This window comes from Mastigoproctus giganteus, chromosome 2, assembly GCF_048544385.1.
Source record: "Mastigoproctus giganteus isolate SK-2022 chromosome 2, ASM4854438v1, whole genome shotgun sequence".
In the NCBI taxonomy this organism is placed as follows: Eukaryota; Metazoa; Arthropoda; class Arachnida; order Uropygi; family Thelyphonidae; genus Mastigoproctus; species Mastigoproctus giganteus.
Window position 1 is genome coordinate 41347800 of NC_143576.1, and position 24713 is coordinate 41372512.

A 24713-nucleotide genomic window follows, 5' to 3' on the forward strand; every position below is an offset into this window, starting at 1 on the left:
AAAGGTTGGCAGGGTTGTTAAGGGCACTACTGACGCTATGCTGCTGCAACAGGATCTGGAAAGTTGAGCAGATGGGCTGAGAGGTGGCAAATGAAGTTTAACATTGACAAATGTAAAGTACTACATATGCAACCCCAGAGCAACGTATCAACTCTATAGTACTACACTGACAGTGGTAGAGAATGAAAAGGACCTGGGGGTAATTGTGCAGGCAGATATGAAGTTTTCTGATCTGTGCATACGGCTGCAAGAGTAGCTCATGGTGTCTTGTCAATGATATACAGGAATTTTTCTAGCAGGGATAAGGAGGTGATTATTCCCTTGTATAAGGCAATGGTCATGTCCTCCAGTCCTGTATACAGGACTGGAGGCCTCATTTCAAGAAGGATGTAGGGCAACAAGATTAGTGAATGGAACAAAGGGGTTGCTCTTACGAAGAAAGGCTTGAGTTTTGCAAATTACAGTGTCTGGAGACTAGGCACCGGCAAGGTGATCTGATAGAGGTATATAAAGCCTTGAATGGTTTGAGCATGCTCAATGCTGATGGGATTCTTCCTCTTGCTCAGAATAATCACCTGATAGGGCATAAATTCAAATTGAGGAAAGACAGATGTAGGATAGATGTGGAGAAATTTTCCTTTAGCCAGCGGGTGGTTGGTTGGTGGAACAGACTTCCATCCATTGTTGTGGAAGTTGATAGCCTAAATAAATTGAAGGCTCAGCTGGACAGGTATTTCGAACGAACGGAGGGATGATGTGGAAGTTTTTTTTTTTTTTTTGGCTGATGCTGCATAAGCTTTCTTTCTTGCATCATATGCCTCTACTAATGCGAATGCTGTCATTGTGGAAGTTGATGGGTTTAAATAAATATAAGGAGGAACTGGACAAACATTTAGAGGGAATGGTTGTGTGAATTTTTTTTTTTTTTTTTGCTGATGCTGCATAAGCTTATACACTGCTTTCTTGCATCACATGCCACTACTACCACCTCCAACCCATGAACTGCACTGAGTACTATAGGTTCGTGTTTGAGATTTCACCTACTTCCACATATCACAGAGTCGTGATATTTTGTGTGTATAGCATCATACATATCTCTGTACTAAAGGTGTAAAAGTTTAGCCATGTGTCTTAATTTGTTTTTCTCTTACAGAGCTGAACATGTGACGAAGTAGCATCATGGATAAAGTTGAAGTCAGAGCTGTAATCCGGAATCTTTTCTTGAAGGAGAAATCTCCTAAAGGAATCCACGAGGAGATGACTGCTGTATATAAGGATGAAGCCCCACCCTATGGCATTGTGAAGCTGACATAGACAGTTTAGGTGTGGTCGGACATCAGTAGAATCTGAGCTCATTCCAGGTCTTCCCCATTCAGCCATTGATGACAGCATGATCAGAAAAGTGGAGTCGTTAATCATGGAAGATCACCGTATATCTGTGCATGAATTGTCCCAGGAGGTGAAGATTAGAGTGGGCTCTGTTGAAACAGTCCTTCATGACCAACCTCCATTTACGAAAATTGAGTGCAAGATGAATTCTCCGATTATTGACTACTTTCCAGAAGACCAATCGACAACAGAAATCGCAAGAGTTGTTAGCCCTGTGCCAAAAAATGAGGAAGACGTTTTCTCTCGTCTAATCACTCAGGATGAAAGTTGGATACAACATTTCAACCCGGAAAATAAAAAGCAGTCCATGGAATGGCGACATCATGGTTCCCACCGCCCAAGAAGGCAAGGGTCCAAGCATCAGCAGGAAGTGTCTCGCTGACAGTGTTTTGAGATGAGAAAGGCATATTAATGACCGATTACCTGCCAAAAGGTAGTACAATTACAGGTACCTATTATGCCAACTTAGTCACAAAATTACGGGAGAAAATCAAAACATGTAGGCATGGCATGCTGTCCAAAGGTGTGACAATGCTTCAAGGCAAAGCCCCAGTTCACACTGAAATTGCAACAACACAAGCAGCCAGTTGTGAATATGAAATACTGCCCCGTCCAGCCTACTCACCTGATCTTGCACCATCAGACTTCTTGTTTCCTTCCCTCAAATCATTTCTTTGGAGGGACCCACTTCCTTGACTATGAGACACTCATTTCTGCAACAGAGTCATGGTTCAAAGACCAACCTCACCACTTCTACAAAAACGGTATCCATAGCCTCTTTCATCGATGTAAAAAATGTGTAAATCTGCACGGTGGCTATAAACAGACGGACTAAAACCTGTGCCAAGAATCAACAGGCTAGCACCTCTGTAGCTGGATCAGGGCGATTCTTTATTGAACCACCCTCGTACCAGCAAAATTAAGAGCCTGAGAAGTGATAGCCGATATCTATAAAGAAGGAGAGATGACTAGTCCCAGCTAGGGTTCTTATTATTACTTACATTTAATGCCCCTAAACTGCTGATTTCCATTAAAATGGGGTATATGAAGAGTCTTATAAGACTTTAACATCCCTGCTCTGTTTGTGATGTTTTAGGTGCCAAAAATATGGTCACTTGCAGATGACATATAGTGCTTCTCATGTGCTTGCTGTAAAGAAAAAGAACATGGTACCAAGGAATGCATGAACTGTTTGCTTGAACTGTGGATATGATTATCCTGTATGCTAGGACATCCCAGTAGTGCAAAGACAAGAAAAAATACAGAAAATCAAGACACAGCAAATTATTTCATAAGTGTAGTAAAGGAAACAGATAACAATAATAAATAATAATGAAAATCTATTGCTCAATTGGTTTGGTGGAAGTTGGAGCTTCAGTTGTAGCCATGAAATCATAAAGCATTTAGATGTAGGAAACATTTTAGTGTTGCATTAAGAATATTGCACACCTTTGCTAAAGTAAAGCTTTTCATTTGATCTCTAATGAGAGGCTACTCTATAAACTAGAGCATGCTGGGATTACTGGGAAGTTCCTTAAGTGGATTAGGGACTGGCTAAGTGAAAGGATCCAGAGGGTGATAATTAATGGGCATTCTGCAGGGTGTACTTTTGTAACAAGTAGTGTCCCTCAGGGATCAACATTGGGGTCTCTTTTGTTTCTGATTTTCCTTAATGATATTGATGAGGCTATTCAGCAAAAGCTGATGATTTAAAGCAGGTAGGATATTAAACAATCTGGATCAGTCTATGCTGTTTCAGAATGCCTTAGAATGGTTACACCTCTGAAAGATGAAGTTTCAGAACTTCATCTTTGACTTGGCAGAATCAAAACTAAAGGATTCTGCCAAGTGTAAGGTTTTACACTTGGGAAAATAAATCTAAGGGTGATGTACAGACTAGAGGACATGGGATTAAAGGTTTGGGATGAAGGGTTATGATACAAACAGATATGAAGTTTTCATTGCAGACAACCGGGAAAGAGCTCTTGTGTTATCAGTGATTTATAGAAAAGTTTCTTAACCTGTGAGTCATAGATCACTGGGAGGGAGAATGATCTGGGTTAGTCACAAAAGTTTGGTGAAAATTTACCTTGGAAATGTATAAAATCATATGGACAACACATTTGGAATGTATGTGTGGAGGCCTCATTGGAACTCAGGTCTAGAGGCTTCATCTAAAAAGGACATACAATCAAAATAAACCTAAAATGGATCATAGAGCCATAATACAAAGTGTGGCAATAGTTCCCAGACTGGTGCAATAAAAAGAACACAAAATGAAGGAGCTAAGAAATAGTTTTATTTTTATTCAAAGTGGTCACTGCCTGATTAAATGCACTTAATACATCATTCTAAAAGTTTCTGAAGAGAGTCAATGAAGATGTCGAAAGAGATGATGTTCAGTTCAGCAGTTACTTTTTTATTTATTTCCTCAACATCCTGAAATCTCTTTCCTTTAAGGGCACTTTTCACCTTGGGAAAGAGGAAGAAGTTCTCTAGTGCTTGATCAGGAGAGTAGGTGAATAGTTCCTCTATACCAGGGGTGGCCAACGAGTCGATTGCGATCTACCAGTCGATCGCAGATTTAATTTCGGTCGATCACAACAAAAATTTTAAATATACAGTCATCCCTCGATTTGTACACCTTGTGCAATGAAATTTTAGAGATGGTAGATCGCAGCACATTTTGAAGGAAAAAAGTAGATTGCATCACATATTAAGTTGACCACTCCTGCTCTATACAGTACCATATTTCATCAGAAATGTCTTCACAACAGTTGCTGAATGGGCAGGGGTATTGTCATGCAACACGAACCAGTTGCCTTTCTCTCAAAATTGCAGCCTCACCCAGGAACTGTGCTTCAATAGTCTTTGAAGCATCTGTACATTGAATGCAGCATTGACTCTCTCCCTTTCAGGTACAAATTCTTTGTGAATCACACACCTTGTTAAAAAACATGATCAGCATTGTCTTGATCCTGGACTTCTCTGAACAAAACCCTTTAGGCCTTTGTGATGACTTTGAAGTCCACTGCATGCTCCGATATGTCATCTCTGGGTCATATTGAAACACCCAACACTCATCTCCACTGACAAAAAATTCAAGGAAATTAGGATTGTCTTGTCAAGTCTGGATGAAATCTTTTGATGATGACACTCTTCGTTGTTTCTGCTTATCCATGAGCCCATGCGGTACATATTTTGCACAGCCTTCCTTTCCCATAAATCTTCATGTAGAATTTGGCAAATCATCTCCTTATTATCTCCTCGTTAGCCATCATTCTGAGATCAAACGATGATCTCTTGCCACAGTTTCCCAAACTTTTGCAGCTGTCTTCATTTCAACAGGTTGATGGAGCTTGACTTCTTGAGTCATTGTGAACATCCTCATATCTGTCTTTGAACTGCCTATACCATTCAAACACACTGGTACGACTTACCTTTCATCACTTTAATTAAGCTAGAAAAATTAATTAAATGTTAATGAACATTAATGCTACTGACGAAACGTGTTACTTGCCCCCTCGATGTGGGCACCTGTACGTGGTGAGAGGACTTCTCTGTGATACTGCTGGTCCTCCAGATTAGCATTATTGGGATCCATCACTCACAGCCTAGGTTCCAAGCTAACATCATACAAGACAAGACAAAGATGGGTGTCCTGGATGACTCTCCATAGCCAGGTGAGCAGGAGCAGCAGTGCATAGCACACACTTTTCGATTAGACCAGGGTTCATGACCACCAAATACGGAGGATGCAGAAAGGTCAGGGAATGACCGCGCATATCCCCAGAGCAAATATGGTCTTAGTTGCTAATGCTTATAAAAAAAAACCCAAACCTGGATGGTTCGGCCAGGAGTAATCTGCTAGTAGATTCACCCACAAGGGTCAGCCGTCTCAATGCCATTCAGGCCAGCAGAGATACAGATACACTGAAAGGACAGAATTCATGGGATATCTGGTTCCTGGGCAATGTGACACTGTCACCTCTCTTGCTAGTGGATGAGTCCACCACTTGGTAGGTATATAGGCATTCAATGTCTATGGATAAATATCGTGAGTTAACTGACTTTGAAAGAGGGATAATAGTGGGTGCCCAACGCATGGGTCACCCTACCATGGAGGGTGACCCATTTCTGTACCACCTACCATGGAGGTGGTACAGAAATTGCACTATTCCCGTTTGATAGTATCGGGAATACGGCATTTTTGGAATAACGTCTCATTGTGGACAGCGCTGTGGGTAGAGAAAGTTGGTGGATGAACGTGGCCGTCGACATCTGTCTTGCAATGTTTCAGCCAACCAGGGAGTGATAGTGGCACAAATCATTGCCGACTTCAATGAGGGAGGTGCTAGAAATGTCTCCACCAAGATCATCAGGCGATCAATAGCCACAGTAGGCTATGGAAGCCGCCGACCCATGACACAGGACTCTATGCCTCAACTGGGTAAAAGAACATTGACACTGCACCTTGGATTATTGCAGAGGGGTCTCCTGATCCAGTGAGTCCCGTTTCCAGTTATTTCGATCAAACAGGAAGGTGCGTATCTGGCAGAAACTACGTGAAGCTATGCACCCATTAAGTCAATAAGGAACTGTTCAGGCAGGTGGAACATCGGTAATGGTCTGGGACGTGTTCAACTGGCACACGTTGGGACCTCTGGTACATCTAGATGCATCTCTGAATGGTCCAGGTTATGTATCCCTCCTTGCAGACCATCTGTATCCCTTCATAGTCATTGTGCACCCACAGGGCAATGGACTCTTCCAGCAGAACAATGCACCTCTCCACAGAGCCATGGTGACTAGAACATGGTTTGAAGAGCATTCTGCAGATTTTACCACCATGGATTGGCCTCCCCATTCACTGGACATGAACCCTGTGGAGCATCTTTGGGATGCTGTGGAAAGGTCTGTTTGAGCTTTGGATCCTCCACTCCAGAATGCAGTGGAATTATGGACAGCGGTGCAACAAGCATGGATGGAAATACCTGTGGAACGCTTTGTGAACTAGTGGACTCAATGCTTCACTATGCGACTGCCCTTATCCGGGCATAAAGTGGGCCTACCCATTACTAGGTAGATATCCCTTGATTTCTGTCCACTCAGTGTATATTGTCTGAGTATCCCTGACATCCCACTCCCAAGCACATTTATTGCTTGCCAGGTAGTGGGCGTCCTATTTGGGCTCCGTAGTGGGTGGGGAGCCCAAGTGCTGAACAAAAATGTGAATCCTGATACTTTAGATTCTCCTTCTGGAATTCCAACACTGTTCCTACCAAAAATTATATTACTGAAACCGAAAATACTACCTCATCTAAAGGACCCATCCAGAGGTGGGTCTTTTTCTTAGGTCCCACCAAGCTGCTGTAATGGCAAAATTGCTACAGTGGAGTTTCCGTGGATTCTGACAAAATTTTGAAGACGTCAAGGCAACCATGCAAAAGCGTGAATCATTTTGCTTTTGCATACAGAAGACTTATTTAAAGGCAAATCATGACCCTACCACGTGTAACATTACTATCATTCACAAGGATAGAACTGTGGATAGTCCTGCTCATGGAGGAGTTGCAATCCTCGTGAGCAACCAGATCCCTTTTAGTCTTTGTGACTTACAACTAGCATAGAGGTGCAGCAATTTGCCTTACAGTGGAGTACTTCTTAACTATTTGTTCTGTTTATTTGCCATCTGGGACTGATATCCCCAGAAAGACCTTGATGATTCTATCATGCAATTGCCTTTCCTTCTTACTTCTTGGGGATTTGAATGGACAAAACACTCTCTGGAGTAGTGCTAACATCAATTGAAGGAAATGAGTCATTGTCAGTGAGCATATGCTCACTGACAATGACTCATTTCCTTCTAAATATGGGAACAATCACCTTCTTCCACATGCTTACCTGTGTTTTCTCTGCCATTGTTTCTCTCTGCTCCCCTTCTCTCCTTCCTTTACTTACTTGGGATGTGGAGGAAAACCCATATGGAAATTGTTGTTGTTTGGTTTTTAGGAGCATTAGCAACTAAGGCCATATTGCTCCGGGGATATGCGGTGGTCATTCCCTGACCTTTCCGCATCCTCCGTATTTGGTGGTCATGGGCTCGAACTGTGGTCTAATCAAGAAGCATGTGCTGCGCACTGCTGCTCCTGCCCACCTGGCTACGGAGGCACCTCATATGGAAGTGATTACTTCCCCATGATAACCATCCTGACTAGTGTTAGACAGTGTCTTCCATTTAGTTTACCACAGTGGAAGATTGATCAGGCTGACTGGAATGCCTTTCAACATCCGGCAAACCTTGATGTCGCTACAGTCAGCCAGGAGCCTATCGATGATGCACTCACATACTTTACAGAAAGTATTGTCCATGCAGCTGCAATTGCAATTACAAAAACATCCAATCAGTTTCCACTATTTCCCAAACCTTAGTGGTATTCTGAATGCACAGTAGCAACAAAGCATGGGGATATTCCACCAATATCCCACAACTGAAAATTTAATATAATTTAAAAGTGAATATGCGAAAGCATGCTATATCTGATGGCAGAGCCTAAGGAAACCTTGGACCCATTTTACATCCTCCATAACCCAGGCTGCTAGCTTCTTTTTTTATTAAAAACCTTCTTTTTTATTAACACTTTCTTTCAAATCACCAGTTTCACGTCTGTTTAAGATCAACACTTTCTCTCTAGTGCTTTGTCAGGAGGAGGGAGTCCCACAAGGATCTGCTCTAAGTGTCATGCTTTTTGCAATCAAAATAAATTCTCTTACAGAACAACTTCCTCCCATGGCAAACAGTGCCCTCTACATTGATGATTTCGTCATTCATGCAATATGGGGGTCACTGAAGGGCAAACTACAGAAGACCATTGATCACCTTACATCTTGATCATTGGCTAATAGGTTCAGATTTTAATCACAGAAGACTGTTTGTGTACACTTCTGTTGCAAAAGTTATCTTCAGCCTGACCCAAATTTAATGTTTGGGCAAAACAACATCCCAGTTGTAGCAGAAGTCAAATTCCTTGGACTTATTTCATCAACTTCACGGGGGTGCAGATCATTCTAATTTTCTTTGTCTCTACCGAACTTTTGTCTGTTCCAAACTTGATTATGGGTCTCAATTTTATGGTTCTGGTAGAGATAGTTTACTTCGGTGGTTAGATCTGGACAGCCAGTTTCGCATATCTGTTGTCCAAAGCCTTAACGTTGAATCAAATTGGAAAATCTCTACAATGCCCGTCAGACTTCCAACAGACCTTTTGGTATTCAAATTCAAGGGCTGTTAAACGAACTAAACATTATGGTGGACAAAATTGGCCTGTCACCTAGGCAATTCCTTCCACCCTGGTATGCCCATCTTCCAACTTGTGACTTCTCCCCAGTGGCAGATTTAGCACTTGAGAGGCCCCCCCCTCTAAATATTTTCGGTACCACTACAGTGTGCATTCTACATGCACATAGAATTTTTTACTGTAGCACGCACTCTAGATTTGGTGTTACAGTTTTAATCATTTTGGTTGCGCAATTCTTTATACATATTTTATTAATTGGGAATTAAAAATTAATTCCCAATTATCACTTGCTATAAATGCCACACCTCGTCAAACAATTCAGTTTTGATAAATACATAAACAATACATAAGATATTACAGATACTTACTTGATAACAAAACAAATATACTCCTACACGAACCACACCAAACCTAGTAATTTGTAACAGATTCGTGAGCGAAATGTTATTTCCGAAAGCTATTTAAAAAGTCGATGCTCCGTTACATGTGAGCCAGCACAGTAGTGATTTCAGAGGCTTTAAAAGACTAGTGCACTTGCTTATTGGTTCCCAATTAGTTGCAAATAGTTTTGAACTGCTTCCGCGAACAAATCTAATATCGTTTCTTGAGCAATATCGTCACAGGGTTCTTCACTTGTGGAATTACCTCCACTAGGAAAAAAGCTGAAAGTATTTAATTTAAACATTAATGATAATATGTATTCTACTTAAGATTCACATAGTTCACATAGATATTTCATATAATATGTAGGGATGTCGCATAAGAGTTTACTAACTTCTCATCTTAAATTATAGTTTTATTCAGTAACGGTAATAAAGATGAGTGTAAAAATTTAAAATGAAACAATTTTTTTTTTTTTTTTTTTTTGAGACCTGAAATTTGAGGCTCCCTCAATTTAAGAGGCCCCAGGCGCAAGGCAAAGATCTTGGAGAAGGCTACAAGGCTACTACAGCAACTCTTCGCATCACATTGAGCTCAGTATTCTGACTTCCTGCCAGTCTATATAGATGGCTAAAAGTCAGAATTGTATGTGATATCTGCTGTTGTCTTTCCACACAAAACAGTATCCAATAAGATTCCACAAGAAACTGGTATTTATACTGCAGAGTTGCATGCAGTAGAAATAGCCCTTGAAGAACTTCCTCTCTTCAGACCCTATGTAGAATGGACTGCCATTGTGTGACTACAGGCTTAATGTGATGTTGATTATCTGTGCCAAGAATCTTGCCATTGCATATATCATTTAGTGTGTATTATTTTCATGTAGTCTGTATAGGGAACTGACTGATTATCCAGGGAAATGGCTGATCCAGTGGAATCAGCTAATTCATTTCCTTGGATCCCAATGTGGCTTGGGATCCAGCAGAAGTAGATGTCAAATTCTGATTCAACGAGGGAAAAAAAGCACCTGCTGGATGCAGGACAGGACCGGATGAGGGCTATACGTCCTTGATAATAGATCAATGAGGCATACAGATCAATAATATCAATTACCAAAGGTATATTATATATATATATAGTGACTCATCAAGCATGCTACTGGCTCTATTATCAATGAGGTATAGCCCTCATCGGGTCCTGTCCTGCATCCAGCAGATGCTTTTTTTTTTTTTATCTCGTTGAATCAGAATTTGATATCTGCTTCTGCTGGATCCCAAGCCACATTGGGATCCAAGGGAATTAATTAGCTGATGCCACTGGAGCAGCCATTTCCCTGGATAATCAATCAGTCCCCTATACAGACTACAGGAAAATAATACGCACTAAACGATATGTGCAATGGCAAGATTCTTGGCACGGACAATTCACAAGCAGTCAACATCACATTAAGCCTGTAATCACGCAATGACAGTCCATTCTACATAGGGGCTGAAGAGAGGAAGTTCTTCTTGCTTGGCTCCATATACTTCACAATCATCTCACACATTCTTTTTTGCTGAGAGTGGATGACCCACCCATGTGGTGTGTAACACTGTTTTAACTGTTCTTGGAAACTTGGAGAGCTTGGAAACTAGATAATCTCAGAGATGTCCTGATTGAGATGTTTTCAGCCCTTAAAGCAGTTATCAGAATGAATGAAGGAGGTATACTCCTTCATTCATTGAAGAGGTATACTTGAGGTATACTTGCCATAAAATTTTGGCAAGCAACAGAAGATTAAATCTTGTGAAATTCATATTTGGGCAATGGGTTGTTGATTATTGGTATATGGAATAGGTTGTCTTCTGAGGCAGTTGAGGTAGACAATATGACGTAGAACTGGAATAGTTACTTTTTAGCAATAATAGGAAAATGTGATCGATTTGTGGCATTTTTTTCGTGATGTAAGGAACTTGTTCTGATAACAGAACAAGTTCCTTACATCACTTGCCATTATTGATACTAATACTATTGATGCAAACTAATCGTTTGTCCCATTTCTTTTATACCATGCTGACTATCTGCTGATGCAAATTCACAAGAAAAAAGTAGTTATTGCTTCCACCTTCATGCCAATCAAGCTAATAGCATCTAAAGGAAAATCCTTCTCCCACTGAGGTCTAGATTACTATACAGGCTGTATGGAGAAGGATTTTCCTTCTTTCTCAAGAGAAAGAAAAGAAGGATTTTCTTTCTCTTGAGAAAGATATGGACACTAGACATTCTCCATGCCTTAAAGTAGAATTAAAATGAAAGTGGGTAAATCAAAACCCTCATCACTTTGGAAGTCAGTTAGAGGATCCCCTTAACCCAAGTAATAATTGGTAAATTCTTATAATGAAATTGTTGTAGGATTCCAATTAAATGTGAATCTAATTGGTTCTGTATCCTTTGGAACTTTACTACTGTCTTTAAGAAAAAGTTGTAGTAGTAGTAATAACAAATGATGCAAAAAAGTAAGCTGTATAGCATCAGCCAAAAAGAAAAAAAAAAAAAAAAAAAGTTCACCCATCCGTACCCTGCAAGAATTTGTCTAGTTCACCCTTGGCTTAGGTTCGTAATCTGAACAAGTAGAAGAATCCCATCAAAATTCAGCATGCTCAACCCATTCAAGGCCTTATACACCTCAATCAGATCACCTCACAGGTGCCTAGTCTCCAGCCGCTGCAATTTGCAGAACTTAAGCCTCTCTTGGTAAGAGGATCAGTTCATTTCCCTCACCAATCTTCTTGCCTTTCTCTGTACATGCACAAGCAAATCTACATCCTTCCTAAAATGAGGCCTCCAGACTTGTACACAGTAATCAAGGCGTGGCCTGAACATTGCTTTATACAGAGGGACAATCACCTTTTCTCTGCTACAAAATTCCTATATATCATTGACAAAACCCCATGACTTGCCCTGGCAGCCTGTCTGTATTGCTCAGAAAACTTCATATCTGACTGCACAATTACTCCCAGGTCTTTTTCATTTTCTACCACCTTAAGTGTAGTACCACACAGTTGGTACATTTCTCTGGGGTTGCTTCTGCCCATATGCAGTACTTTGCATTTGTCAAGGTTAAACTTCAGTTGCCACTTCTCAGCCCATCTGCCCAAATTTTCTAGATACTGTTGCAGTAGCACCCTGCCATTACTGTCATTAACAACCCTGCCAACCTTTGTATCAACTGCAAACTTCTACACTAAGCCTGATATACCTTCATCAATATCATTGATAAATATACAAAACAACAGTGGACCCAACACCAAACCCTGTGTGACTCCTCTAATAACATTAGTCCACGAAGAGCAGCACCCATTGATTACCACCCTCTGTCTTCTCCCACTCAACCATCCTTTTATCCATTGTAGCAACTTACCATTAATTCCATTCTGCTCCAATTTGTACAGTGGTCTTCCATGCACAACAGTGTCATAACCACATCATAATAACCAATCAAATTTGTCAGACAAGACTTTCCCTTAAATCCATGCTGTGTCTCAATTATTGCTGCAGTCTTGTCTAGATGATTCTGCGATGCATCTTTAACCAGTGACTCCATTATTTTACCCAGAACAGAAGTTAAACTAACTAGTCTGTAATTACTCGTGTCTCCCTTCGATCCCCCTTTGTGAATTGGGGATATTTGCACATCTCCAGTCCATGGGGACCTCCCCTGAGTCCAAGGATGCTCTCATAATTATGGCTAAGGGTTTTCTTACTTCCTTTGCTGCCTCATTTAATATAACTATATAGATCCCATCCACCCCCAGGTGCCTTTCTTAGGTTTAACTTCAACAATTTCTCCTCCACTTTGTTCTCAGTTATTACAAAATCATTAAGCATCCTGCTACAATTTGATAACCTTCTGACATTTTCAAACCTTAATAACTCCTCTTGTGAATGTAGATGCAAAATACTCATTGTTTGTTTGCTATCTGAGCAGGATCATCAACAGTCGAACCATCGATATCAAGTGGACCAATCAGATTCATCCCCTTCCTTTTAGAGTTTATATAAGTGGAGAAATCCTTGCCAAAGATTTCTTGTAATCTGCCTTCACCTGCCTAACTTCCTTTGTGACTTGATTACAGACTAGCTTATATCTGCCATGGGCTTCTGTTTCGCCTGATAATTTATATGCATCCCATGCATTTTTCTTCTCTGTAACGAGTCTCATTAGTTCATTTGACAACCATTTAGGCCTAAACCTGGAACAATATTTCTTAATAGGTATGAAACTTTTAGTAGCTTCCATGATTAATTGCTTGAATGCTTCCCACTTAGAATTTGCTGTTTATAACATCATCAGTTGATCCCACTGTACAGAATTTAAAAACTGTCTGAGACCACTGTACTCACCTTTAAAGAAGCAAAAACCTATCAAGTGGACCAATTTGATTCATCCCCTTCCTTCTAGAGTTTACATAAGTAAAGAACTCTATGCTGTTTTTCTTTGCATCACTTGCCAAAAATTTCTCGTAATCTGCCTTCGCCTGCCTAACCTCCTTTGTAACTTGGTTACAGATCAACTTATATCTATCATGGGCTTCTGTGCCACATGTTAATTTATATGTATCCCATGCATTTTTCTACTCTGCCATATGTCTCATTAGTTCATCTGACATCCATTTAGGCCTGAACCTTGAACAATATTTCTTAGTTGGTATGTAAAGCCTAGTAGCTTCCAAGATAAGTTCTTTGAATGCTTCCCATTTTGAGTTTGCTGTTGGTAACATCATCAGTTGGTCCCACTGTATAGAATTTAAATACTGTCTCAGACCATCGTAGTCGCCTTTACGAAAGCAGTAACCCTTCCCTTTACCACTGATGGTAGTTACCACCTTGAGTAAATCTCACTTCAGCACACTGTAATCACTGCCACCTAGTGGTTCCTGTATCTGCAGATTCTTAATGCACGAAGAATCACTACTGATAATCAAATCAAGAGTATTGCTCCCTCTAGTTGCCTCCCGAACATGCTGATTTAGAAAACAATCATCCAATAAATCCACAAAAGCCTTGCTAGTGTGTGAGTGACCAACCCACAAATTCCAGTCAATATCTGGGAAATTAAAATCCCCCATTATAAGACTCTGATTTACTGGCCCATTCTATTTCACTGTACAGTTTCTTATTATACACTTCAGAGTCATTATGCCAATAGCACACTCGTAATCTCAATTTTGATCTCCCAATGCTTATGTCACACCAAACTGACTCGACACTGCACTGTCCAGCGATGTCGATTGGCTTCACTTCCTTGTATTTTATGTGTTTCTTAACTAATAGCATAACCCCTCCTCCCTTTCTATTCTGTCTATCCTTTCTGTAGACGTTGTACTTCCCAAATTCCAGTCCTGCATTACTTATATCTGTGTGACACCACGTCTCTGATATCCTAACAATATCCGCCTTTGATGCTTTGAGCAATATCTCAAATTCATCAAATTTATTTACCAAACTCCTAGCATTGGTGTATACGCAAGTATACATGCACCTGTTCTTTTTCTTAGCTACCCTAACACAACCTACGTGTTTATTTGTACCCCAATGATTCCCAGCAGTCTCTGAAATATCCTGCATCTTATTTTCCAGGCTGCTGCTCATTCCAATAGAAGCAATGCAAGAATCACTTTCACCTCTCTGCCAGTGGCTACTGTTAATCTATTAGTCCTTGTATCCCCCCAATCTAGCAGTTTTCCGACCCACCTAACACTGCCTCGATAGCATCAGCAAACATTCTTGCACCCTTTCTGTTTAAGTGTATCCCATCCCTGTAGAAGCAGTCTGTCCTGTTAACAAGCACAGACCAGGCTGAAAAAAATTCTACCCCTTGAGCCTTGCACAATCTTTCCAGGGCCGCATTGATCGACAGGGCTCTCATCATATACTCCCTCCTGTCGTGTCTGGGCAGAATTGTAGACACTTTCAAATTCAACCCTAATTCACGGCTTTTTTTCAGCAGTGACCTGTACTTGTTAAGTAATTCCGCCGGACTCCTACTCTTAATATCATTAGTGCCAAGGTTTACAACCTTTTGTGCCCTTAAAAGATGATATCTGCTCTACAACGTCATCAACCTTTGCCCCTGGCAGACATACCCTGGTCCTGTTCCACCTATCCTTTTTACAAAGCATGTTTCCCGTTTCCCTGACAATAGAGTCACCAACAACTACTAGTTCCTTTGGGACCAGTGCATTCTTCCTAGATGTAGAACTAGAAACCTTTTATAAAATCCTTTAAAACTCTTGATTACACCTATGTCCATTGGTTGTAAAATTGATATCGCATTGGGGAACACTAGCTTAATGTTGGACAAATTTTGAATCTGAGGATGTGCGGGACAGTTATGAACTAACAAAATATTTTTCTTCTTTTTGAATAGCTCCGTATTCCAATCATTTACATATTGCCAAAAAATATCTGAAGTCAACTAAGCTTTCTTGTTTGCAGTGTAATCCACGGGAAGTTTCCTTACGTTTTTGAAACACCAAGGTTTTAAGAATTTTCTGATAACAGTTTTTTTTTAAATCAGTTCCTGTCACATTTGCACATACGAGCACCATCAAGCAAGTCTAATTTTTTTCCACCAACACATTTTTCCAATTTGAATTTAAATGTATTGTCAGGTGTCAAATTATAAAAAAAGTCCTGTTTCGTCAGCATTGTAGCTATCTTTGTCATTGAAATCTTTCCTGATTTCTGCCCAAACACGGTCAATCCATTCATTTGCCATTATTGGATCTGCAGATTAAGATTCTGCACTAATTTTTTTTTTTTTTTTTTTTTTATCATCTCATCCATCCAAATTGTTGAAAATTTTTCCGCTTGAGCCTTCAAGATCAGAACATCTATTGAAAATCCAGTGCTTTTTGTAGCGAACCATTGAAGCAGTGCTTCATTGATGTTTGTAACCTCACACTTTCTAATTTTTTTTTTTTTTTTTTTTTCCGGTTGTGTTCTTTTCCAGTGCTGATATGTAAACATTTTTATTCTTCCACAATATCGATACTATTGAAGAGGACAAAGAAAACGTTTTGCACACTTCAACATTTTTTGCACCACATTCTAACTCACGAATAATTTCGACTTTTTCGCAAATCGAGAGACACTTTCTTTTGTTAGACGTGTTTCCGAAGGAAGAGTTCTTTTCTAACTGATTTTACTTTAAAATGACAGTAAAGTGATTTGCATACGCAGTTCTTAAAAAAAGTCCTGTTTCCAAAATTCTTAAACTCCCGAAATAAATTTAAAGTTCAGTGAATACATGACAGTCCGTAAATTGGGTAATGCGACAAGCGAAATGCCAATGCACTGTTGTATAGTCCCCATCCCGTAAACCATCCGCTAATCTGATGCAGGTGGTCATAAGTCGCCCGTTTCATTTTTGTCTATTCGAAGAATTGGGTTTTTTTGACTACCCAAGCAGTTAAGAATGTTTGCATAGTTACCAAAATTTGTATGGTTTATCCGTGTAATACGCTCATTATAACAGTGAGTGATTGTATGGGGATACGTGTAAATTAAAATCATTATGGCTTTTTGCTTATTATGTCTGTGATCTCGTTATCTCCGTGCTTGCTATAACCAAGTTTGACTGTATTTTCAAAATGCGAATATAATCAAAGTAGATAACAAAACTTTAAGCACTGTTATTTCTAAAATGGAGTTTCAATTGGAAAACCAGGAATAAATTCAGGAATTTTTGCCCCATAAATCTCTGAAATCTTCAAGTTATGTAGTAGATCAATAGAACACCTGTTTGCGTGAGTGTGAGTGACTCAGTCTTTTTGTCTTAGCTTTTCAACTATTCCAAAAATTGCTGTATAGCTACTGTAGAAAAGAATAAATTTACTCAAGATGTTTCAGTTTCTTAATTCTTATGGCTTCACAACTTGTCACTCATTTGGAAAAGTCTAGGTTTAAACCAGACGGAGACTGGAGGAATTTTTGAAAACCCCTTCAGTCTGGCATTGGTTCTCTGATCTTGAGCTCTAAGCTGTAAAATCATAACACTGCCACACTCTTTTCTTGTTTATTCCTTTGTTTCTTCTATTAAAAAAATTGCTCTTCCATCTTTAAAAAAAAAAAAAAAAAAAAAACACAGGTAGAATGCAGCAAGCTTTCCACCTCTGTTTTTATATTAGTTTGTTTTGTATTTTATTTGCACTTGCTCTGCCTCTTTCTCTTTTCTTTTTTCTGTTTGTCTTCAGTTCCTCCTTGTTTCACCATCTCTTTCTAGTTTCTCTATTTAAATCCTTCCAGATGTCATCTTGGCTGTCCTTAGGAGCATCTTCCTCAAGAATAAGAAAGGGCTGAACAAAACTGAGTAAGAAAGGATTTTGTGTCTGGTTGTTTTCTAATTATTACTATCACAATGATAAATAAGACTATATACTTGGGTTATTTTATACTCATTTGGAGATGGAAGGAGAGAAAATCTCAAAAGAAAAAAAAAAGAAAAAAAAAAAGAATTGCTTTAGGATTGATAATCATTGATTATGCCATTAATTTGAAAAATTGAATACTGACACCCTTTTTTTTTTTTTTTTTTTTAGCATTTTTGAAGGTTTACTGCAGTGAATTTTATCTTGAAGTTCACTGAGCATTTTAAATATTATATTTTTTCCATTTAATTTCAAAAATTTTTGTAAACAAGTTTTCTTCTTGTTTGTTTAGAGTTTGGGTGTAGTCCTTTATGTTCTTGTTTGTGGAGCTCTTCCTTTTGATGGCAGCACTCTCCATTCTCTGAGAACAAGAGTATTGTCTGGAAAGTTTAGAATTCCATATTTCATGTCTAGTGGTGAGTTTTATTATCATTGTGTTTTAAAAAAACTAACCATTTAAGGATATTTTATACTAAATGCCAAGTTCCAGAGAGATGAACTTTAATTGACAATAGCGTCATATATATATACAGGGTGTGCCAAAAGTCAGAATACACTTATTTTATTTTGAGTTTTCTGGAAAATTTAGAAATGCTCTAATAGAAACTAAGCAATTTTTTTTTTTTTTTTTCCCAAAAATTTTTTATAATCGTATAGAAAAGCATGTTACTGCAGAGTGGTATCCTTTAGCCCCAATGCCTAAGCAGTCTTTCTTATTTTTGCAAATTTGGAAACCTAACACATGATCACTTATGATGAATTCTTCAGTTAATGATTCTTTTATTATTTATTTATTTTTTTAATCATTCATTATGGTATGAGATTTCCTGATATAGACAGTCTTTTAAATAGCTCCACAAAAAAAAAACTGTGAGAATTATATTTAGGCAGCAACTTAAAGAAGTCACACAATCTACTTGTTTGGTAATTTTTCTAGGAATTTCCAAACTTTGAGAGAATAATGTATAGAACCACCACCCTGCATAAAAAAAAAAAAAAAGTATTCCCCTTCAATTTTAAGATAAGACAAATCTTGTAACATTTGATAAATATGCATCTACAGCAACTTTTCATCCAGGCAACTACACTTTTGGAGAGCTTAATTACTTTTCGCTTTGGATATTAGAGTTTTTCAGTCGCCCATAAACACAATTGTAGCAGTTAATGTGTCCTTGAAATTTGCCTCATTAGACCACAGAATTGTGGTTTCATTATAGAACATTGACATCAGAAATAGCACCCCTGGCATTTGATCGGTTGTTTATTCTCATTTCCATTCCCATTGATTGAACTTCATTGGGAACGGAAGCATGAATACAGAAACTCCCCGACTTATGTAATACTTGACTTATGGAAATTTGACTTTACGTAAGTTTTTGCCGACCGGTGCAAACTTAAAAAAATCGTTGAAACGTATTTTGCACCCCATAGGAATAAATGGAGGTATCGTGGAAATATCGTAATATGAACCCAATAACACATTGGTTCTTATTTTTTATTTTTTCTACGTTCCAAGTTCTTGGAAGTTGAAAATTTAGCTATATATTGCTAAGCTATTATCTCTCTAAAAGGTCATATTTATAATGGAAATTGCGCTATCCTTTCATCGTTATCATACGTTCCCATTATAAGAATCAATTCTGAATGCCTTTGTGATATTTTTCTAAAGCACATTTTTGGAGGTCGCAACCATAAAACAACAAAAACAATTTGCTCTTTCAGGTTTATCAGGCTTTTCTGTTAGTGCATCTAATTATAAATGGGTAGTAAACTATCTTTTTGCATTTGCAATAATCCTGATAACTGGAATTGTGTGGGTTGGGTTTTTACACTATTATGGTGAAATGTGTTCCCCTTCACTGAAATCTTCAATCATATAAAAAAATGAATTTTAAGAAACTTCTCATCATTCCTATTTATGTATTACAATGATGAAGGAAAAGCGACCAATGAAAAGTGCAAGTGGTGGTAGTGCCAGAAAACAAAACAAAATTGATTTAGAAATTAAGATGAAAATGATTAAGAAGTACAAAGTAGGACAAAGTTTATCATCTGTTGCAAGGGAATTGCAACGGATGCAAGGGTCTCACTGCCTCAATAGTGAATACCATTTTAAGGGACAGTGCACGTATAAAAGAATGTGTCAAAGGATCAATGCGCTTAAGATCAACAGTGATCAGAAAACAGCTTTCAGGTTCTATATCGAAGATGGAACAGCTGTTAATAATATGGATGGAAAATTAGATTCAGAAGCGAGTGCCCCTGAGTCCAATGGCCATTCAAGTAAAAGCAACAAGTATTTATAAAGATATTAAGGATAAGTACGGCAGACCCCAACGCAAGTTCATGGCAAGCAACAGGTGGTTTAATAGGTTCAAGCATCATCCTGGTTTCCACAACATTAAAGTATGCCGTGAAGTCACCAGTGCCAATTCTGCAGCTGCAGGGAAATTTTGTGATGTTTTGGGAAAAAAAATTATTGATGTACGCGGCTATTTGATGCAGCAAATTTTTAACGTTCACGAGACTGCTCTGTATTGGAAAAAAATGCCAGATTGAACATACATTGTCAAAGAGGAAGATACGATGCCAAGCTTCACGGCATCAAAAATATAGGGCCACACTCTTGCTTGGGGCTAATGCAGCGAGAGATTACAGATTAAAACCACTGCTTTGTACCATTCTGGAAATCCTTGTGCATTTAAGGGCATCAATAAACTCACCCAACCCATGCATTTCTGATCAAACCAGAGCATGGATAACAATATCTCTCTTTGAGGATTGGTTTAAATGCTGCTTCATTACCAAAGTTGAAAAATATTGTGAAGACAACGACGTTACTTTCACGATTTTGTTTCTATAAGATAATGTTCCTGGACATCCTACGCATCTAGATGATTTCAATTCGAATGTGAGAGTCATATTTCTATTGACAAACACGACTTCACTCACCCAACCAATGGATCGGTGTGTTATTTCAAATTTAAAAGCATATTATTTACGCACAACATTTGCTCGGGTATTGTCTGCAGTAGATGATGAGAAAAATTTTATGTTAAGAGACTTTTGGAAATTTACAATATTTACCACGCCATATTAATAAGGGCAGAAATTACTAAAAGTTGTTTAAATGGCTCATGGAAGAAAATATGCCCACGACATGTAAAAGGCTTCGAAGGATTTGAAAAAGACAAATCATAAGAAGAGGTTACAGATAAGATTGTAAAGGTTGCAGAGCTACTTCAGTGCCAAAAAATTTGATGCCAAAGAAGTGGAGTTTATAGAGGAAGAAGAGAAGGAATTATATAATGAAGAACTTATTGACTTGCAGGCAACGAAAGCAAAAGAATAAAATGCTGATGAAGCTCAAGATGAACCAAATGAGGAGATGAAACGCTTCATCACCAGAGAGAAATGGCAATGGCATTTCATGAAATTGTATCGGCAATGGCAAGGTTTGAGAAGATGGATCCTGACAGCGAACGATTCTTAAAAGTTAACAGAGGGGTGAATGATTTGCTTGCTACAAAGAAATCTACAATGAAAAGAAAAAAGTCATCCATTAATATGTTCTTTTGTAAGGTTGAGCGGCCAACCCCTTCTAAATCTCCACAGCCCTTAACCTCTGCAGTAGCGTACTTATCAGCTGAAGATGTTGATTCTGGCAACGATGCTCGAGAGGTAAAACTTACTGTGTTATGCCTGTCTGCTCTCTTTTTTTGTAATTTTTTAATTTTGAAATTTTTTTTAAATTGCACGCTTTTGTAATTTTTCCTGCTCATGAGAAAAAATTTAATACTTACAATAAATAATTCTATTTACATGTTCATCAAACATTTCTTTTTTGATTCAATTAATTCAGTGAGCACAGTTGCGAGGGCTGCAACAAGCGTGGGAGAAATTCCGACTCTCGTAAAATCTGACTTACGTAGCGTTCCATGGAACGCAACTCTTACGTAAGTCAGGGAGTTCTTTTATATGTATTTTAGGTTTTATTCTACTGTTGTCTTTGGAATGACATTCCAGAAAGGAAGAAAAACAAGTATATTTACTATAGTTTCACTAAAATCAACCCCAGGGGCTCACATCTGGTGAGTATGGGCTTGGCACACCCAGGGCCCCCAAGCTGGATATCATTATTCTTCTTTTTCTTGGTGATTCCCTTCTATTTCTTAGTCTTGCTTGCGCGCGCTCTCTCTCTCTCTCTCTCTCTCTCTCTCTCTCTCTCTCTCTCTCTCTCTCTCTCTCTCTCTCTCTCTCTCTCTCTCTGAGGGTTTTTTTTTTTTTTTTTTTGCTGGTGAAGCAAAAGCCTCAGGCTTCCTTGCACCATATGGCTAATGATAATAATAATAATTATTATTATTACATATATATTAATTTTTTATATATATATAAAAAACATAAAATTGTAAAAATGGAAAAATTAAGAAACTTTTGCAGTTTTTTAGAAATATATTGGTGTGGTAATTATACTGCCTAGATTTACCTCAATATGGAATAGAAATAAAACTTCCATTCCATGTTGAGGAAATGTGAATTGTATGTCTACCATTTAGTGGCAAAACTATAAATTCTGATCTCTTCCTCCAGAATTTTTTTAAATAATCCCCCACCCTCCCCTCTGTCATGCTTTAGGCATATTTTTTTTTTTTTTTTTTTTTTTTTAACTGCAGAGACAGTTCAGTTGTCTTAATGGTCACAATTCAACACAGAATTTTACTACAAAAATTCTGTGTTTTATTGTTGTTTAAACCACCATGACATATAAAACTACTTCCTGCAATGTGACTGTGGAAAAAATTGCCCTGGTATTGTAATACTTTTGAACAGAAGGCCTTGCCAAAGCAAATCAGCCATTTGTTTAAAAGATGAGACTGCTCTCTTAGCCTGTTTCAGGATCAACTGGTCCTTTATCAGATAGTAGGTGGTCTCTAATGGCAATGCTTAGATAACACAAATAGCTTTAGCTATACTACAACTTTGAAAACTGATTTTGTATATTACATGGCAGCTCACATTGAACAAATGTTTTATAAATTTTTGCAGACAAATTTTTGTCTGCATGTTGCCACAGACCACCTAATTACTATGTGATGGGAGACCATTTTATCCTGTAACAGGCTTTCACAGAAGTCTCATCATTTTAAACAAATGACTGATTAACCTTTTGGCAAGGTCTTTTGGTTGAAAGTAGTGCATTCCTAGTGCAGCTTGTTGCAAAACATGGCAGAGAGGGTTTTATTTAAAAAAATAAATATCTGGTGGTTGGGCAGAATTTATAGAATTATGGTATTACCACTGTAGAATGGTAGAGACACAATATTGCATTTGTCCCATATGAAATGTAAATAATATTTCCATTCCATTCCAGACAGTATATTCCCATACAAGAATATTTTAAAAACCTGCAAAAGTTCTCTTTTAATTTTTCAGTTTTTACATTTTTGGAGTCTTAGTTTTTATTTATATAAAAATAAATAATAATGTAACATTTAGTGAGACATTAGCAAATTACTTCTCCAACAATTTTGAGGTCTTTTATTCCATTCATTTATAAAATTAACGACTTATTATAGTTTAATCCTAATTGCAGAATATTTTTCTTCCTTTCTGGGATGGCATTTCAAGATTGATAATACATGTAGTATTTCTTTATATTTAATACTAATAAACTCTTGTTAAGGGTTTTATACTAATAAGCCCTTGTAATAAACTCTATTAATAAAAGTGCAGTTACTGTAACCCTACTCAACCTTCATGAGAATGAAACCCATTGAATGTCACTATGGGAATGAGTACGAACAACAAATCACTGATGGGGGCATTACATGTCTGGATTGTAGTCTGCTTTCTCCAGTGTTGATGTGATTTACTGTAGTCAAAATTTCATTAGGTAAATCTCAGTTTTCACACTTTTGGAGGTTGCACATTCAGGTCTCCTATTTGGATCATTCTCGTTAAGTGTAGGAACAATGGGACGTATATAAAAGATTCAAGACACGAGATTTACATTTGAAACTTTAGAATGTAAATCTTGTGCCCTGAATCTTTTTATAATTCCTTTTACTGAAGTTTTCTCGTGGATTTTTGGAGAGGTCCAGTGTGCAATTCCTTATCCCATGGAGCATTAGCTTCTGTTTTTGCTGATGTGGCCTTCCACTTCTAGGGAAAACAGCACCACCTTCCTGTCTTCTGTTTTTGTTTGATTAATAGCATGTTTTGAGAGTGAAGAAGAGTCAGAAGAGGAGAATAAAATTTTATTCTCCTTGAATGGTTGTTACACTTGAATGTTTTTAATAAAATTTTACTTTAAACAATTCAGTACAGAATTTTACTACAAAAATTCTGTATCGAATTGTTGTTTCAACCACCATGACATATAAAACTACTTCCTGCAACAAACAAACGAAAACAACAACAAAAAAAGTATCTTTTTAAGTATAACGTTTTAGAAGAAAATTTTTATTGTATGCTCCTGACTTTTGGTTCATCCTGTATTAATACAAATATAAAGATTGTCCTTTTTTCTTTTCTTTTTTTTTTTTTTTTTTTTTTTTTGACAAATGGGTGAGAAATTATGAAAGAGCACATCTTTCTATGCTAAACAGCCCATTTGCTTCAAAAACTAATATCCATTTTTGTTTTTTTTACAGGTTGAAGAAAGGATGTCAGCCCAAAATGTCACTTTTATCAAAATTGAAGGTAGAGTGGTTATGAAATACCTGTTTATACAGGAGAAAACATTAGAAGAAATTCATGCTGATGTTGGCAATGTTAGAACAGTATCCATGCCATTCAACCATCAAAAGCTGAGTTATAAGAAGAGAGGACTGAAAGGCTAGTCTCCGCAACAGTGCATGAAAATGTTAATGCCATTCATACCATGAAGCTGTCTGATAGATGGATTTCTGCTAAATGGATGGCTGAGGCTATAGGTATGACCAGGGAATGCTTTGGATATGTTATTCATGACACTTTGTGCATGCAGAAGCTTTTGCTTCTGCATGCCAGATGGATCCCCAAAATATCTGAATGCTGATCAAAAGTGACAGTGTGTCCTGTCTTGTATCACCATTTTGAGCAAGCTGTCAATGATTTAGGTCAGAATTTTTGCCAATGATTTTGGTATGAATAGTGACCAATGACATGTCTGTTTTATTATGATCTGGAGACAAAACAGCAGTTGAAGGAGTGGAGGCACAGCGTTCCCCCATCCAAAGAAGTTCCGCACCCG

The 24713-nt window shown here is 38.1% G+C and overlaps 1 protein-coding gene across 1 annotated transcript in view; it reads left to right on the plus strand.

Annotated features, from left to right (window-relative positions):
* Nucleotides 1-24713, plus strand: part of Sik3 (Salt-inducible kinase 3) — a 474358-nt gene that overhangs the window by 202677 nt on the left and 246968 nt on the right. Inside the window, exon 6 of the mRNA XM_090388735.1 lies at nt 17772-17895. Within this exon, the coding sequence (XP_090244861.1) occupies nt 17772-17895 (124 nt within the window). The remainder of the gene's footprint in view (nt 1-17771; nt 17896-24713) is intronic.